The 17,561-nt window shown below is 40.2% G+C and overlaps 3 protein-coding genes across 4 annotated transcripts in view; 2 read left to right on the top strand and 1 right to left on the bottom strand.

Annotated features, from left to right (window-relative positions):
* NHLRC2 (NHL repeat containing 2) overlaps positions 1-8,590 on the bottom strand; it is a 64,939-nt gene extending 56,349 nt beyond the window's left edge. The window contains exons 1-2 of one of the 2 annotated variants that reach the window (XM_072623071.1): positions 8,080-8,590; positions 942-1,094 (exon numbers count right to left, since the gene is read on the bottom strand). In XM_072623071.1, coding sequence (XP_072479172.1) covers positions 942-957 — 16 coding nt within the window. In that variant the 5' untranslated portion in view covers positions 958-1,094; positions 8,080-8,590. Of the gene's footprint in view, positions 1-941; positions 1,095-7,669 lie in introns of both variants that reach the window. The other variant, XM_072623062.1, reaches the window with a different exon arrangement.
* Positions 7,846-10,584, top strand: LOC140510699 (uncharacterized). Its single transcript, XM_072619525.1, has 3 exons — positions 7,846-7,993; positions 8,286-8,481; positions 8,978-10,584. Exons 1-3 carry the CDS (start codon positions 7,846-7,848, stop codon positions 9,276-9,278), a joined length of 645 nt encoding a protein of 214 aa, XP_072475626.1. The 3' UTR covers positions 9,279-10,584.
* The window catches only part of DCLRE1A (DNA cross-link repair 1A), a 27,564-nt gene continuing 19,701 nt past the window's right edge, over positions 9,699-17,561 (top strand). The window contains exons 1-3 of the mRNA XM_072623054.1: positions 9,699-10,149; positions 14,476-16,149; positions 17,365-17,498. Of these exons, the coding sequence (XP_072479155.1) occupies positions 9,699-10,149; positions 14,476-16,149; positions 17,365-17,498 (2,259 nt within the window). The remainder of the gene's footprint in view (positions 10,150-14,475; positions 16,150-17,364; positions 17,499-17,561) is intronic.

The raw sequence follows: 17,561 nt of genomic DNA, 5'->3' as shown, positions 1-17,561 counted from the left end.
CTTAAGGAACTATAAAATTCTGAATCACGAAAGAAAAATTAAAATTACGTTCCATAAAGAATTACTGATTTTTAGGACTGGAAGAGCCCTTAGAAATCATCCAATCTAACCCCCATTTTACAGATAACAGAATGATCCCAAAGTCATAAAGCTAGTATAGCACAGCCAAAAGTAGAACTCAGCCTTCTAACTGGAGTCCAACATTCTTTCCATTACTGTTAATTACAAAACATGATAAATTACAACTCCCTATTGTCTAAATAATTCAATTAATGAAAGTTTTACTGTACCTGCTACTTTTCCTTTTGGTACATTCCCTCCAACTTTCTACTATTCATACTCTCCCTTTACTCCATTATGTAAAGTTTCCTCAAATATTTTGTATGTTACTGAATATCTATTGACAAGCCAGGGCAGATCACCACACTGGGACATACTGGGTTACATGAAACAAATTTTGTATGTGGCTGTGACCAAAAAAAAGGTAACTGTTATAATATTCTGTAGTATCATATAGTCTGTGTCAGATTATATTTAAATAGGCAACAGTAACACTGCATTCAAAATTGCACCATAATGTAGTCAAGAACAAAAGTTATAAATGGCCATACATTTTAATTAAAAAAAAAATTTAATAAGTCTGGGTATACGGTAGAAACACAAAAGCTTGCTGACTTGGAATCATTCTGCAATTATAAGACAAGGAGGGATGATGCTCTAAATGTTGGTCCTCTGATTAGACAGATCATAGTAACTAAATTTAACCCTTTATGAAAGTTTTAATGAGTACATGGAGTCCTCTCTTTAGATTAGCAGAGATCAGAAATTACTTTTAGAATCATTGAAGTCTTGCCAAATGTTTAGTCATCAACAAACAAGTGACTCAGCTATACTTCCTTTACATTTGCCAGGAAATTCTCTTAGTAGCTAAAGTACAGTACCTTTATCTGTGTACATGTGTTCTAATGCATGAAGATCAGGTAACAGGTGAATGCAGTTGATGCAGCAGTAAGTGAAGAAATCCAAGACTACTACTTTCCCACAAAGATCCTTGTAGACAGAAATGGAACCCTCTGTATTCAGCCATTCTAGTCCTGAAATTAATATGAAAGAATTTTAGTTATACGAATAAATAGATAATTCAACTAAAAGTATAAAGAAAAAAATGAAATGGTTTTTAAAAAAATAACTCTAATAGGCCAAAATTTTAAAAGATGACTAAAACTCCCTACTTAAAATATATGCAATTGAGATGTGTCTGTTTATAGTCTTGTATGGGTTTTATGCATACCTATATTAGGTGTAATAAAGTAGAACCTTTGAGGGCAAAGACTGTTTTACATCTAACTTGGTATCTTGAGCTCCTGACATACAGTTGCCATCCACAATAAATGCTTTTGATTAAAAAGCTTTTGCTGTCAAGAAACATAAAAAGTATGCATGTATTGTTTCCCACAAGAGAATGTAAGCTCCATAAGAACAGGGATTGTTTCATTTTTGTCCATGTCTATCAATTGACTAGTACAGTGTCTGCCACGTTGATTAATATAACGTTAATTGACTGGCTCTTTCAGCAAAGCAAGAGTTAGGGCTTTCTATGGAAAAAAAGAAGAGAAAATGGTATGGCAAGGTCCTGGGAGAAGGAAAAGTTTTAAACAGCCACTTTCAAGAGTAGGATAAGAGTATGAATCAAGGAAGAATAAAAGCAGTTCAATACCATAGTGAGAATCTAGGTGAGACAGATAACATGTAGCCCCAGTTAGCATTCCAGTGTGAGGAGAGGTAGTAGTAGAGAAGACTGGAAGTAGGGAAACCCAGGGTTAACTAGAGGGACAACTGTGAATGATGAAAGAGGAACAAAAAAATTAAAGGACTGAGGACAGTGTAAATTTGAGTTGGTTGGTCAGACTGGCAATACTGTGAAGGAATTATACTGAGACCGGAGCAAGCATGATAAACCGGGGAAACAGTGGGGTTTGGAAGAACTAGAGGTCGTACATAGTGAGGAGGAAGAATAATAGGTTTAAGAGTAGGGCAATAAGAAAAATAGGAGATTATGATGAAGGAGGGAAGTTTCAAAGTTCACGATAACAGGCAAAAGAGCAGGAATTAAATAATGGTGAGACCTAGCAAAGGTAGCAATTACCTATATGGGTAGCTGAGTTGGGCTAAAAATTTGTGACAGTGGACAGGAATGACAAATTAGGAGGCCAGACTATTAGACATGACATTCAAGTATATACTGAGTCCTCAAATTTAACGGTAGGTTAACAAGATGAAAAGGAACACTGTGAGTCAGATAACGAACCACTCAAGAAAAAAAGAAGTACATTGAAGCTAGTGAATAATACCAAGAGAGATTTGGAACAAGCAATATTAATGGGTGGATTGGACCTCTATGGGTTGGAACACATTGCAGTTATAAAAGGCAGCGACTAGAAGAGTCAAGTAGTATGTCTACTTTCCTTCCTGTTCCAAAGTATTCATCCATTTGAGAGAAGGTTCAACCAGAACTAGAGATAGCAATCAGGAATGCTAACTCTTCTGGAGAAAACAAGATTTCTTGTATATTCCATTCAGCAAATACTCATTCCCTACTCTTCAAAAAACAGTAATGCTTCATTAAACCTTTATACTACTCATACGGGTTCAAGATCATTTGACCTAGGCTGAAAAAACCTTAATATGAAAGGAGGTTTGCTACATAGATAATGAACATGAGAGATTGCAGAGTAACAATAAGATTTCTGATAGTTACTAAATTGCAAACTCAATTTAAGTCCTCCCTAATGTGCTACTTGGTTTCTCAAAGGTTATTTCAGCCAGGAAGAAGGTCTAACAGATCCTACCACACTGAAAACTTTTAGCATTTGATCCCAGAACAGGCCCCCAAAACAACTGACCCTAGAGACTTTTTAGATGATCCTAACAACTTAGATAGGGTCATCATGACCATGTTGTCAGCTATAACTCATTAAACTGTCAATTAAGGTGTCAAAGAGTTTTGATCTATATAGCAACTAGAACATTAGCACCAAGGAAACCACTGCTCTTTGAAGTTTTTATCAGCAAGTACATACTAATTGAACAACAATCCTCCTTTCTAAAATCCTTAAGTCTGAAATTTCCCATTCTGATACTAGTCTCCTATCCCTCTCCTGTTTTATTTTCTACTCTTTATCCTCATCATGATATCCCTCTGCCCCTCTCTGTTCACCCAATCCAGACCATACTTATGTCCTAACTTTCCACTCTCCATAGTCTTGACCATGAAGTTTACCACGTCAACCAAATATTATCTTCTAGCATTGAATCCCTTCCTCCTATGACTTCCCACCATTCACCATACCTATTCTTAACCCTCGGTAATCAAGTTACTGAGTGCTCCTGGAGGAAGTCATACAACCATGCACTTGAAATTCATGTTATCCAATTTCCAATGGATTGTCTATGCTGCATGGAAATCCTTTTATTCTTCCTTGATTCCAGCAAACTTCAGAAAGTGGCTGTTTCAAACCTATTCCTCTCTTTAATTTTTCTGTTCTTTAAAAGGAAGTAATCCTCTATCATCACTAATCCCTCTCAGTAGATGAACTTTCCTCCTACCTTCCTGAGATAATCGAAGTTAACCAGTAAGCTGCTTCATGTCCCCCATGTATCCTCCCCTACATGCTGAATTCTCTGAGACAGAGGTCGCCCTTTTGATCAAGGTCAGCCCCCTAGTTGTGACCCTGATATTATGTTCCCCAAGGGCCTCTCTTGGCCCTTGGGTTTCTTGAATCCCAAATCTTAAGCTCAAACTACTGCCAGCTTCCTGCTGAATGTCACAAAAGCATCTCAAATTCAGTATATCTAAAAATGGAAATTCTTCATATTCATATTCTCTAAACCTATCCCTTCTCCAAATTTTCCTATTTCTGGTACTAACTGATCTTTCCCACCTCACTAGATATTATTCCCCTTTCTACACTCTTCAATCCAGCCAAACTGGCTTTCTCTGTATTCTTCACCCTCAGAATGTACTCACTCCTCACTTACCATAGAATCCTTTTCTTCCCTTTCCAAATCTTTCTAAAGGCTAGTGACCTCCCTCCCAAACTACTTTGTATTTATTATTATATGACATATAATAATATATACTATGCATTCCTTATGTATACTATATAATTTTATATATTATACACATATTATACACATATGTAAGTTTAAACCTATACATATAAACACATACATTCTTGGATATATGCATACCCTTGTTTTCTGTCTTCTGCGTTAGAAATGGAAGCTCCTCAAGATCCAAGACTGTTTCACTGTTTATATATTTGTATCCTTCGCACCTAACACAGTGCTTGGAAGGCAGTGGGCCTCAATAAATGCTTATCGATTAACTGATGGAAAGGAGACTATCATCTTTCTAGTAACTAGTTCACAATCTCAGAGTCACCTTTCATTTCCCTCTTTTCACTGCCCCAATCCAATCAGTTACTAAGTGTTCGTATTTCTCAAATCCATCCCCTCCAACTCAACTCCCACCAATCCTATCCAAATTCAGGCACTTCTCACCTTCTCACCTGGACTACTGGCATAGCCTCCTCACGGGTCACCCTGCTTTTAATCTCCAATAAATTCACCAACCAGCTGCCAAAACTGTCATCCTAAGCCCAGTTTCAATTATGTCATTCCCCTGCTCAAAAGTATTCAGGGTTCTCCACTGCCTATAGGAATACAAACTCTTCAGCTGGGCACTTAAGGCTCTCTCACACTTGAAATGTACTCCCTTCTCATCTTTACATCAAAATCCTAATTTCCTTCAGGTTTCAAGTTATCTCTCCTCTTCGTCCTTCTTGATTTCCTAGTTGCTAGTGCTTCCTTTCTTATATCATTTGTGTAGCCCTTGGGCTTTTTCTTATTTTTTGTTTCTGTCTTTGTATTCTAGATGCCTAATGCAGTGGCTATTTATACAGGATATTTACACATTTTTTGAATCTTAATAATTAGCTACTGGATTCCTATTGTTAAAAAGTCACACAGTAGCTTACTATACTTCAATAAAAACTTAAGAAAAATTGAAGAAAAAGAAGTATCATTGGTATAATAATACCATCCTTGAAATGTGGATAATCCCTGCAGTGTGTACCAAAAAAGGCTGATGTGAAGAACAGATGAGACAACATATGGAAAGCAACTTGCAAACGTTAAGTCATGATGTAAATGTTAATTATTGCACCCTTTTAACAAATGGGGAAACTGTAATACACCTAGTTAGGAATCAGGGGCAGAATTTGAACCCTAGTCTCCTGGCTCCAAGTCTAGAACTTTTTTACACTAAGATATAATGTCTTTGTTATAGCTTATTTGTGTCCCAACTTTTTCTAAGAAAGGACCAAAGTAATTATACTATTTCTGACATTCACGTATTATCTATCAGCCTACTGCTTTTTCTTATTAGTAGAACATTTATATGTAACAAAATCAATTTAAAAATTAGAAAACCAAGACAGAAAACATTTTAGTGTTCTCTTCATAATGATCAGACCCCTCTGAAAGCATGGTTATAATATATTTGTGACAAACTTGGATACATGGACTATATGTATCTAATCTGACAGGGCATCTATCTTACTTTATTTCAAACAGCATCCTACTAAAATTTGTTATTGTACAATGTTGAAATGTTTATCTATAGCAAGAAAAGTAATGTGAAGTAGAGAGTAATTTAAACAAAAAAGGACAATTTGTAATAAATCTTAGCTTCCCCTGACCCTCAGAAGCCAATGCTCCAAACAATGGCCTTTACTGGTATGGTATTTCAGCAGTCAAATATCATTACAACAAAACTGGTCATCATTAAAAAATTCCGAACCTCTGCCAATGGTTCATTTATTTTAAGCAGTACAAGTTACAGTAGAATTTCTATAAAACAAAAGAAATCTGTATTCTCTTTAATGCCCATTTTTAACATAACCAAGAAGAAGCATAAAATATATATTACATAGTTATACATCATATGTGTTGTATACATATTATTACACATTATATAAATATAATAGGGCATTAATACTGGAATTTGAAAGACCTGAGTTCAAATTTTACCTCAGGAGCTTGTGTTAGCTGTGCAACTAAGCACGTCATTTAACTTCTCAATACTTCATTTTCTTCACCTGTAAAATGAGAGAATGGGCCTCTCAAGTCCCACTTGGCTACAGACAGATTGTAAGCTTGACAAAGGGATTGTTTCCCCACTTTCTTTGTCTCCCAGTGGCTGGCAATATAGTGAGCACTTTACAAATACCTGTTGATTTGACTTCTAGATCTACACCTATGAACTTACTCGTACGACTTTTTTTGTGAAAACCTAGTAGAGTTTGTCAAAGAAAAGCCGGTCCTGCTCTTGGTAAGTAGAGAGACACGAGATGTGTCCTGTTTCCCTGTGGCCAGGTCCCAGCCTCCCAGATGGTGATAACTGAGCCTGGCTACTTCCAGCCCATTAACAATGCATGAGCTCTCAGTTCACCTCCACCTCAGGTAAACCGGGCCAAAGTCTCCCCCCTTGCCCACTCTGCCAGGGAATAGGGGCCAAAGAAGGGCTTGGTGGAACAGAATCGGATGGATCTCAAACAATGGACGATCCTAAAGTACAAGGTGCAGTGAGTGTATCCCTCCAAAGGGGTACAGATCAGTGGTAGTACTCAATAGGGTGCAGATCAGGGGGACATTGGGGTGCAGAGCAGTGGAAGCAACCTGAGAGGGGTGCAGAGCAGTAGGCATATACCTCAGTGGGGTACAGATCAGTAGTTGCTGTCAGTATAGCATAGACCAGTGGGGACCCCCCTAATTAGGTGCAGAGCAGTGGTTGCACTCAATAGGGTGCGGTCCAGCGGGGACCCCCCTGAACTGGGTGCAGAGCAGTGGCCGCATTCAATGGGGTGCGGTCCACTGGGGACCCCCCTGAACTGGGTGCAGAGCAGTGGTTGCACTCAATAGGGTGCGGTCCAGCGAGGACGCCCCTGAACTGGGTGCAAAGCGGTGGTTGCACTCAAAAGGGTGCGGTCCTCTGGGGACCCCCCTGAACTGGGTGCAGAGCAGTGGCCGCACTCAATGGGGTGCGGTCCACTGGGGACCCCCCTGAACTGGGTGCAGAGCAGTGGTTGCACTCAATAGGATGCGGTCCAGCGGGGACGCCCCTGAACTGGGTGCAAAGCGGTGGTTGCACTCAAAAGGGTGCGGTCCAGCGGGGACCCCCCTGAACTGGGTGCAGAGCAGTGGCCGCACTCAATGGGGTGCGGTCCACTGGGGACCCCCCTGAACTGGGTGCAGAGCAATGGTTGCACTCAAAAGGGTGCGGTCCAGCGGGGACGCCCCTGAACTGGGTGCAGAGCGGTGGTTGCACTCAATGGGGTGCAGTCCAGAGCAGCGGGGGCGCCCCTGGGTGGGGTGTCTACAACAGTCAAACTAACTTGTAGATGGAGTGTAAGCTCCTCGAGGGCGGTCTCCCCAGGCCGGGGGGGGGGAAGGGGGGGCGGGGGCTGGGGGGGGAGGGGCTGAGCATTCCCCAGAAGCCTCGGAGGCTGTGGGGGTGGGGCGCGGCAGATGGTCACTAAGCACCTATTAGGCGCCCCCCGCGCCAGCGCGCCCCGGGCGGGGGAGGGGCTCCCCGGGGTCCCCTCACCTTCCGGGAAGTCGGGCACGGCCAGGTCCTGCTCCCAGCCGTCCACCTTCCGCAGGTACTGGTAGACCAGGGCGTCCTTCTCCTGCGCGGAGACGGCGTCGAGCAGCGCGTACTCCAGCGAGGTCTGGGCGGGCAGCAGGGCCGAGAGGCCGGCGCCCGCGGCTCCGGGGGCCGCCATGTTGCCTGCGTCTCTCCGGCTGCGCGGCCCGGATCGCTTCCCGGGCCCTGGGGGGGGCGGGGCGGGGAAGGGAGCCTGGACGGCCCTTCGGTTTCCCCGCGGCACATTCGCCTCTCCCTTCGCGGCCGAAACTGCCTCTAGCCTGTGTTTTGTTTTGTTTTAAAGTCATAAACACCAAGGTCCTAATTTCTCGTAAACACCATCGGCGCCGGCGCCCCCACCCCCGCTTTACCTCTTCGAGGTCATTTCCCACCGCCGGACGTTGACGTTCGCAGTGGCAGATTCGCAGGCGAAAAGGCCCGAGAAATCCGATCTTAATGGGCCCTCGGTGAATGAACTCTCCCAGACGCGCGAGGTTGAAAAGGAAATACGTATTTAATTCAAAGTCTTGGAGCCCGGATCCCATTGCCCCGCGCTCACTTTGAAGCCCCCCTCCAGATCGGCCGATTCGACACGGCGTTGGAGCGGGAAGATGCTCCCGCCTCAAAAGAAGCCCAAGGAGAAGAAAATCGGGGTGTGAGCGGAGTGGAACGGGCCGCGTCCTGAATTGTGGGGGGTGGGGACGCGCCCAAGGAGAAGCAGAGCGTCCTATCCGTTGTCCCCGGGGCGCGGAAAGTGCCGGAGCGGACGCTAGGTTAGTGCCGAGCCCGCGGGGGGATGAAGGGAGCTGGGGGAGCGGGGGGCGCAGCCGGCGGGGCCGGGAGAGGATGCAGCTGCAGCCCCGCGGGGCGGGGGGCGGGCCCTGAGGGCACAGCGGGGAGTCCCTGCGCGGCTGCGGTGACGGCGGGCGGGTGATCAAAGTCTTCGCGCGGGCGCTGCCTGCCCCTGCCCCCAGCGTAGAGATGCCCCCGGGCACGAAGCGGGCCCTCGCCCTCTGCCCCTGCCCCCAGCGTAGAGATGCCCCCGGGCACGAAGCGGGCCCTCGCCCTCTGCCCCTGCCCCCAGCATAGAGATGGCCCCGGGCACGAAGCCGGCCCTCTGCCCCGCTGAGAACCAGGCCATGCCAGAGGCAGGCACAGGCTGGCATCGGGGCTCCCCCGGCTGGAGGGCGGGCTGTCACAGACAGACCCCTGGGGGCACGGTTGTCCCCGGGCATTCACCCCCAGACTTGTGTGTGCTTCCTCGCACAGCCGACGGCGCTGGATCCTTCCCGGAGCCCAGGGGGTTCGGTGCCCCCCGCCAGTGACGGCGGTGCGGATGCCAGCTGCTGCCCACCCCCGACGAGAAGACAGGGCCATTCCTCTTGGGGAAAGTTCCTGCCCCGGCTCACTAGGGGAAAAGAATGAATGGCTGGGTTTGGAGACCAATTTAGACACGTGTATACGTTTGGGACAGAGTTGGTACCCCTGTACAACACTATTTGTACCTGGACATGGTGAATTTTGGAATAATTTGATGCCTAGGAACCCTGAAACTTCCTTAAGTACTTGAATTTGGAAATAGTCCTAATTTATAGATTGAGGACTGTCTTTGCTTGTTTACAACGACTTAAGTTAGCTCTCAGAATGACCCAGCAATGACAAATAACTAATTATTATACGTATGTACATATATTATATATATGTGTATGAGATCTCTAAAATTTTTTGGTATAAAAACTACTGCAGGTTTTCTTTTTTTTAAGCAGAAAACTACTGAAGGTTTTTCTTTGAAGCACAATTTGTCCCAAGCTCAGTGAATTTGATAGACGGTACTCCCTTTTAAAGCTTTAAGCGTTTTCAGTGGATTTAATTTTTTTGTCATTTTTTTTTTAAAAGACAGTCATTGCATTTACAATAGTTTTATATCAAAGCTTGAACTCCCAATTCATCCAGGTTTGCTATATTGTTTTAATGATACTGCTGCTTTATCATGTCAGAAGAAAACTTATTGGAAGAAGATATATGGGAATATAAGTCTATAAGAAAACCCAAATTGGGAAAATCAGATGTTTCTAATTCTGTTGAAAAAGCTACAGCTGGTAAATGCAAATCAAAAAGATGTGAAAGTAACAACAAAAGAACTGCGAATGTTAAGAAAAAACCTAAGGATGGTGAGTTGTATTTAGGAGAAAATGGTTCTCAGACCCTTACGTCTGAACCTCCTCTAAATAGGAACAGTAATGTTCAGCAGCCCCTGGGCAAGGTAACTATAAAAGCAAAGCTTGGCAAGACTGAGAACCAAAAACTAACCCCGCCAAAGCAGCATCCAGTTTACAGTGGGTACTGCCCAAGTTGCCAAATGCCTTTTTCCTTACTGCTGGGTCAGACACCTCGCTGGCATGTTTCTGAATGTTTGGATGCTCCACAGCCCTCAGAAAGAGGTAAGCCTTTACATGAAGGAAAATGATCTGTAACCAAGCAAAATGGTCCTATAGGCCAAATTTACATCAATTGGATGAAAAATTAAATGTCAGGCAAATTATATGAAATATCCCAGGATGGATATGAAAGCTGCTGTGAGTGTGGGGGTGTGTGTATGTATATATACCATAAAATGTATGTATACATATATGTATACCATTGAGTATAATGAGTTTTAGTGAAGAGGGAAGAGGAGAATCAGGAATAATTTTTTCTTTGAGCTTATTAAAGATAAGGTTTAAAAGATTTAACAAGGGCGAAGAATGTGTTAGAGGTCAAATGTATTCCTGTGAAGAAAGGTATAACCCGGAATAATTTTGTAAGGAAGCTTTTTAAGAAAGTTTTTAAAAAATTCTTCCCCTCTACATATAATTTCATGAAAACAGTAAAGGAAAGTATAAATATTTTGGCTTTGAAACCAATAAATGTGCATGGCACATTCACCATGATAAAATATATAGAAGGATGATCCTAAAAAGGTTTCAGGTACAGAGGCAACAGAACAGTTGGCAAGAAGAGTCCCAGCTCTGATACTAATGTGATCTTGGGCAAGTAACTTAATCTGTTTCTTCATCTATAAAATATAAGGAATGATCTCTGGGCTTGTCTAAATTTACATGAATTCCTAAACCAGGGTCTATGAAGTGTTTTGTTTTAAAAATTGATAAGTTTATTTCGATATCATTGGTTTCCTTTGTAATTCTGTGTATTTTATCATGCATTTAAAAACATTATTCTGGTCAGTAGGTTTCACTGGGTACATGACCTAAAAAAGTCTGTGAACCTAAGTAGGTAAGATAACAGCTGATGATTACTAGTATTTACATAGAACTAAAAAATTTGCATTTTGTTTTTCATATGTCATTTCATACGATCTTCATGATAACCTTATAAAGTAAATATTGCAAACATTTTTTATATTTTGTAAAAAGACAAAGCCTTAGAGGTTAACTAATTTGCCTAAAGGCATGTGACATGTAATCAGCAGAGTTGTTAATGAGTGTAATATAAACTGTGTACAACATGAAAGACACACTGAGCATAATTTAATCATTCTTTGATTCAGAAGACAATTTAGAGTCTTACAAGATCTCATTATTTCCAACTGTCATCTATCATTGGATCATAATCCAGTCTTTTAATAAATTTGTGAATCAACTATTTACATGCCATTTTTCTTTCTTAAAGAAGGAGGGTACAAAATTTACAAAACCCTCTCAAATCTTTGGTATTTTAACTTATCAGTTGTTTCATTTCTAAGAAGCTTGACTTTGCCATGTTATAGAAGAGTCTTAATATAGGGAGGCCTTAGGAGTCCAAGTAATAGGACAGCCATTTAGTTGAAATTACCTTTATATTGGATCCATTTGGTATTTCAAACAATACCATTGAGGACTATTTAAAAACATTCTCTTTAATTCGTAGTAGTGTTAAAATATATGGTTAAATCAAACTCAAGATTTTTTTTTCAAATTTATGAGTAATGCATTCTCATTGAGCCTTTGAGAAGTTTCCTATGGTACTCTTAATAAATCTGAACCCTGATTGTAGTAAGTTTGGGATATGCCAGAATATTTTACAAGTAATTTTGATCATCCTTTTATAGACTTTTTATTACACTTAGAATGTAAAGACCTAAACATTAACACCTAAGTTTTATTCCAAACTTAATCCTCTTTTCAATTAAATTCTAATAAATTTCTTATTTACGTAGACAGATTTATATAGAGTAATTTCTGAATATAATGGAGTGTTATATGTTAGAGCAACATCCTATTAAAATTCCTTTTGTCTTAAACTTTATCTAAACTAATTACAACAATATGGCTGAGTTAGCCTGTATTCTAATCAGAGATCTTTTGGTCAGTAAATTAAAAACTGGCAATTTCATAAACTAGATTTTACATTCTTCAGTTCTATAAGACAGTTACCCTAGTTCACTTTTCTTCTTTGCTTCTTGCTCAGCATCTCAATATTGAAGTTAATGAGAATTTAGCTAGCATCTGTTTGTTGCTGTCCTTGAAGAATTTTTTTGGGGGGAGCCGGGACCTGTGATTGCAGCAATCTGGAGATCTCTCAGGTGTGGGAACTCCTTTCACATTTACAAATTGGCAACTCATTGTCGTTTACTGTCTACAGAGTTGCCTGGGACAAAGAAGACTGGTGACTTTTTCTGTTATTACTTAGCTAGCATTTATCTGAGGAAGGACTTGCAACTAGGTCTTCCTGACTGCAAGGACTTCCTGACTCTATTCATTATTCCATGGTGCCTATCCTTGAAGGAATGTAAAGTAAAATGAATATATATTTTGAAGAGCCTGTATAGTGAGAATTTCTTGAAAAAGAAAATAAGCAAATTTCCCCTGTTATTTTTTTTAACAAGAAAAATAAATCATTGCCATATTTTAAAACCACAAATTGTCAAAATTTGGTCTTACTATCTTTTTGGGTTAGGATTCTGGAGTCTGTCTTTTATAGCTAGAGTTGAATAGCATAAGTATAAAGATTTCCTGCTGTTTTGACTGTGGAAATTAGGTATTAAGTATTTTTAAAGGACCTACTATGTTCTAGGGATTGTGGTAGTTACAGGGATGCAAGCATTGTGCTGGAGCTAGCTGTTAAAACCACAGTTAAATTTTCATTATGAATAGTCATACCTTGGAAATTAGCAAAGGCTACAAATCAGGGGTTGACTAATTGTTCTGTTGATTGTCTAGACTTAGGAAATTGGTGGAGAAAATGCTAATATTGCAGATTACATTTGTGTGCCTTTTTTTTTTTTTAAGAATGATTGTTAAACATTTACTACCACAGCAGTGATACATGTTCAAAGAATGATAGTCTTTACTCACAGGGAGTTTACATTTTAGTGGGGGAGACAGCACTTACATATATAAACATATATAGCAGAAGAGTAAAATGAATAAGTACAAATATGTTCAAAGTTTTTCATACACACACACGCTCTCTCTCTCTCTCTCTCTCTCTCTCTCTCTCTCTCTCTCTCTCTCTCTCTGAGTAGTTTGAGAGAGAGGGCACTATTGGGGGGAACCAAGAAAGACTTCAAGCATAAGATGGGGCAAGCTTCATCTTAAAAGGAGAGCAGTTGAAAATTCATTCTCTCATCTCTAACTAGCCTCCCTGCCTCAAGTCTCTCTCCACTCCAGTCCCTCCCACATGCTGCTGCCAAAATCCTTTTCCTTACCTACAGATTGGATCTTGTGATTTTCTTCGCCAATTTCAGTTGCTTCCTATTTCTTCAATTTAAAATGTAAACTCATCTGTTTAGCTTTTAAAGTCCTTTACAACCTAGTCCCAACTCATTTTTCCTGTGTCATTAGATGTTACTCCTCATGTTCTCCTGTGCTCCTGCCAAATTGGCCTTCTCCCTGTTCTCACTCATGATACTTCATTTTCTGATGCCAGTCTCAGCGTGTTCCATTCCTGGGCAACACTACCTGCTTATTTCCTTCCCTTGAGTTCTTCCCTTCCCTTTAAGAAGTAGCTCAGGCACCAGCTTCTTCAAGAGACCTTTTTTGATCTCTGCAAATGCTAGTAACCTCTCTCCTAAATTACCTTGTATTTAACTACTGTGTATGTATTAACTTTATATTTTTGCTGAAAATATGTGTGTGTGTGTGTGTGTGTACTCACATACATATATGTATTTCTTGCCATCTCCATTAGAATGTAAAGCTCGTTGTAAGCAGGTGTCCTTTCATTCTTTGTAACCACTCACCTTGCACCCTTCAGCACAATGGCTGCCACATAGTTGCTTAATAAATACTTGTGGATAGATTGAGAGGAATTCTGAAGCAGAGGTAAAAAGGGAATGGAAGATGTCCAGTAAGAAGGTACAGAAGTGGGAAATGGTGTGCTGTCTTTGACGAGCAGAGAGAAAGCCAGTTTGTCTGGATTGCAGAATGTAGAAGAATGTAGAATGGTGTGTAACACGAAAAATAGGTTTGGGCTGGCTAATATTTTGCAGTCTGAAAGTAGGTTCATAAGATTTGGAACTATTAGGAAACTTAAAGATCATGTAGGTGAGCCCTCTTCATTTTATAGTTGAAGAAACTGAAGCCACAAGGTTAAAGTGATGTGCCTAAGGTCACATGCATAGTAAGCAGCGGAGCCTGTGGATTTGAACTCAGATTTTCTGGCTCTAAATCCATCACTTATTCCAATATGCCAGTCCATTGTTGACTCTTGGTTCTGAAAATTTTTACTGGATTTGACATGCAGATATAATCAAATGTTACTCTAACTTCCTAACTTTTTTTTTTCAGAATGTCCTGATGGTCTTCTCTGTAATTCTACAGTTCCTTCTCATTACAAGCGGTATGCCCACTTTCTGCTAGCTCAAAGTAGAGCAGGGAATGATCTTTTTAGCTCTCCAGCTCCTCTGTCAAGAGGCAAGCTTCTTGGTTCCAATGATACTAAATCAGGCTTTCTCTGTAGCCTTGAGGAAAGATGGACTCAGTGTCAGAAACAAATGGAGAATGCAAAAAATGTTTCAAATGATCCCTTGTTGATAACACTGAGTCCAAGAAAATTTCAATCTCCAAATGAAACCAATAAAAAGATTTCATTTTCCACAAACATCTCAAAATCCCAACAGACTATGCAGTTCATAGAATTTGTTGATAATGACAAACTTGAGAGCTCTGGTTTGCCTCTTACTGATGGAGAACTAGACAGACTGAACAGCTCAGAACATTTGAACCTTCCATTGCCAGAAGCTGATCTCAGTGACTGCGAAATCTCCTTTTCTCCTCTCCAAAGTGATGATGAAACTTATGACATAGAGGAGCAGCTAAAAAATTCACAAAAGGAACTGTTTATGGCTGAAAACTCTGAAAATCATGGCATTGATGATGAGGATGACAGCTGTATCTTGTTTAGGAGACTTTGTAGAACCTTACAAAAGGAACATCAACCTGACTGCAGAAAAACAGACAGTTACATAAACCAGAATGAATATGATGAAGAATTGAATATACCCTGCACTTTAAGTGATTTGTCTAAACCTGTTTCCCAAAATGAGAGGATCAAGTCTTGTGAGTCAGCATGTGCCACTAATCATGTCAAATGCTTTCCAACCTCTTTAACTGGGGAGCTGAATTCTACTAATTATCAAGTCAATAAAGAGGACTCTGATGAGCCAAAATTGTTCTCATCCCAATCAAGCAGAGGGAGTGTGTCTACTGAAGAATCAGCTTCTTGCAATTGGGCTTCTCAAGAATTACTTAACAGTGAAATGTCAAAGTCCTTGGAAAGCAAGGAAGAAAAGGTTCCTTCTCAGTCAGCTCAAAGTGAACTTATGGAAGAATCAAATAGATCCTTTTATGGTAGAAAAAACAGTCATACAATCAATTTATGCAGGGAAGCATTAAATGCTAAGACAGGTACTAAGGCTTCAGTTTTAGACATGGAAGCTTTTCCTAATAAAACCACTGCACATATGTCTACAGAGATACCGCTGCCATCTACTCCCAACTCTAACACAAGACAGTCTTCTACTAAAGTATTAAAACAAATGGATATAGGTGTGTTTTTTGGGTTGCCACCAAAAGCAAAGGAAGAGAAAACACCAGAGAAAAGTGCTTTGAAAAGAACAAAAAATGAAAGTCCTAATGAAAAGCAGTCAGGACGGAGCAAGAGGAAAAGGGAAGGATCTTCAGGTGATTTGGAACTTGACACACACAATTTAAATAGAAGTAAAACCTTTGTGGAATCACCCAGTGAAAGGTCACAAAGAAGAAAAAAATTTAGAAAGTCATCTGTAATAGAAGACAAGACACAATTGAGAGAAACTGATGAGCTCATGAATAAGAGAGATCTAGTGGCAAATGAGGTAGCTAGAGGTGGACCACAGAGGTGGAAAAGAAGGTTGCACCATTCAGTTTATACTGAAGGAGTATTGAGGGAAAAGAAATGTCCCTTCTATAAGAAAATACCAGGTAAATTGAAATTGTAATATATCATCAAATCTCACACACAGACACACACTCTTCTTGAGCTTTGTTGGGTTCTTTGCCTGTTTCTTCAAAATGTATGTTGTCTACTTATTTATGAATATGTCTTCCATTCTTGAGATGCCTTGTGAAAATTTAAAGTTGATTCTTTCCCAGTTCTTTTTTGCTATATATTATACATAATATTGCTTAACTTCTTAAATCAGACTATGGCTAAGTTTCTTTACTTTTTTATATAAAAGTGAAGAAAGTATAGTTGACTTAGGAGGAAAATGTTTGATGAATTATGTAAAGTAAATTATTTCATCATCCAAATGAAATATAAAGTAAATCATAATTAGCATCAACTGGCCACCCCTATCAAAAAAATGTGCCTAAGGGAGGCCATATGATGCCATGGAAAGAGCACTGGGAATGTAGAGGATCTTAATTCCTGTCCTGGCTCTACTTGTTACTGCCTGTGTGAGTGAGGTAAGTCACCTAAAGTGACAGCATTGGACTATGTGGCCTCTAAGGCCCTTTCTAGCTCTAGATCTTTGTCATCGTGCTATTCTGTGTTTCTGTTTTAGCTTTGAGTATGTATGTAAGTATGCATATATACATACATTTGTATATGTATATATACCCACTCACTCACACACACACACACACACACACACATACACACACACACACAATTTTGCATACATTTTATTTTGGAACAAAATTAATGACTGATTTTCATTATAGAATCAGCCCAGGATTTTCATACTGCACATTAATATTGAAGCACTAGGCACATTTTTTGAGATTGTTTCTTCATAGCATCAGTATTCATTAGCTACAGGGACTTAATATTCCTCTTTTTTCAATTATTCCAGAAGTAAGGTATTTCCATAAATATGAGTATTAATGCAAGTATTAGTATATTTTAGAATTGCCTAGTATCTTAACACTTTCCTTATTAGATGCAGTTATTTACAAAGAAAGCTTTACAACAGACTTTTCATTCTGCTTAGTAGAATTATTTTGCCCAAGAGTGTCATCATTTCTTGTATTTCTACAGTTGGCAGGGCTTTTGGTAAACCTGAACAGCGTAATAAAAATGGGCTGAAGAACTGAGGGTGATGATACCGAATTAACTCATAATATAATGTCTTTTTAAAAATATATTGGGTCTTATGACCTTTTCTACTTGCAATTTTTTAAAATATATTTTAGGAACTGGCTTTACAGTGGATGCCTTTCAGTATGGAGCAGTAGAGGGCTGTACCGCCTATTTCCTCACGCATTTTCATTCGGACCATTATGCTGGCTTGTCTAAAAACTTTACGTTTCCAGTTTATTGTAGTAAGGTAAGAGGATGAAAAACTTAGTGAAAGAATCTGTGAAACATCTATAACTATATAAGCAACTTG

Source organism: Notamacropus eugenii, chromosome 1 (assembly GCF_028372415.1).
Source record: "Notamacropus eugenii isolate mMacEug1 chromosome 1, mMacEug1.pri_v2, whole genome shotgun sequence".
Classification (NCBI taxonomy): domain Eukaryota; kingdom Metazoa; phylum Chordata; class Mammalia; order Diprotodontia; family Macropodidae; genus Notamacropus; species Notamacropus eugenii.
The sequence above is the reverse complement of the archived record's forward strand: the minus strand, read 5'-3'. Positions and strand labels throughout refer to the sequence as shown.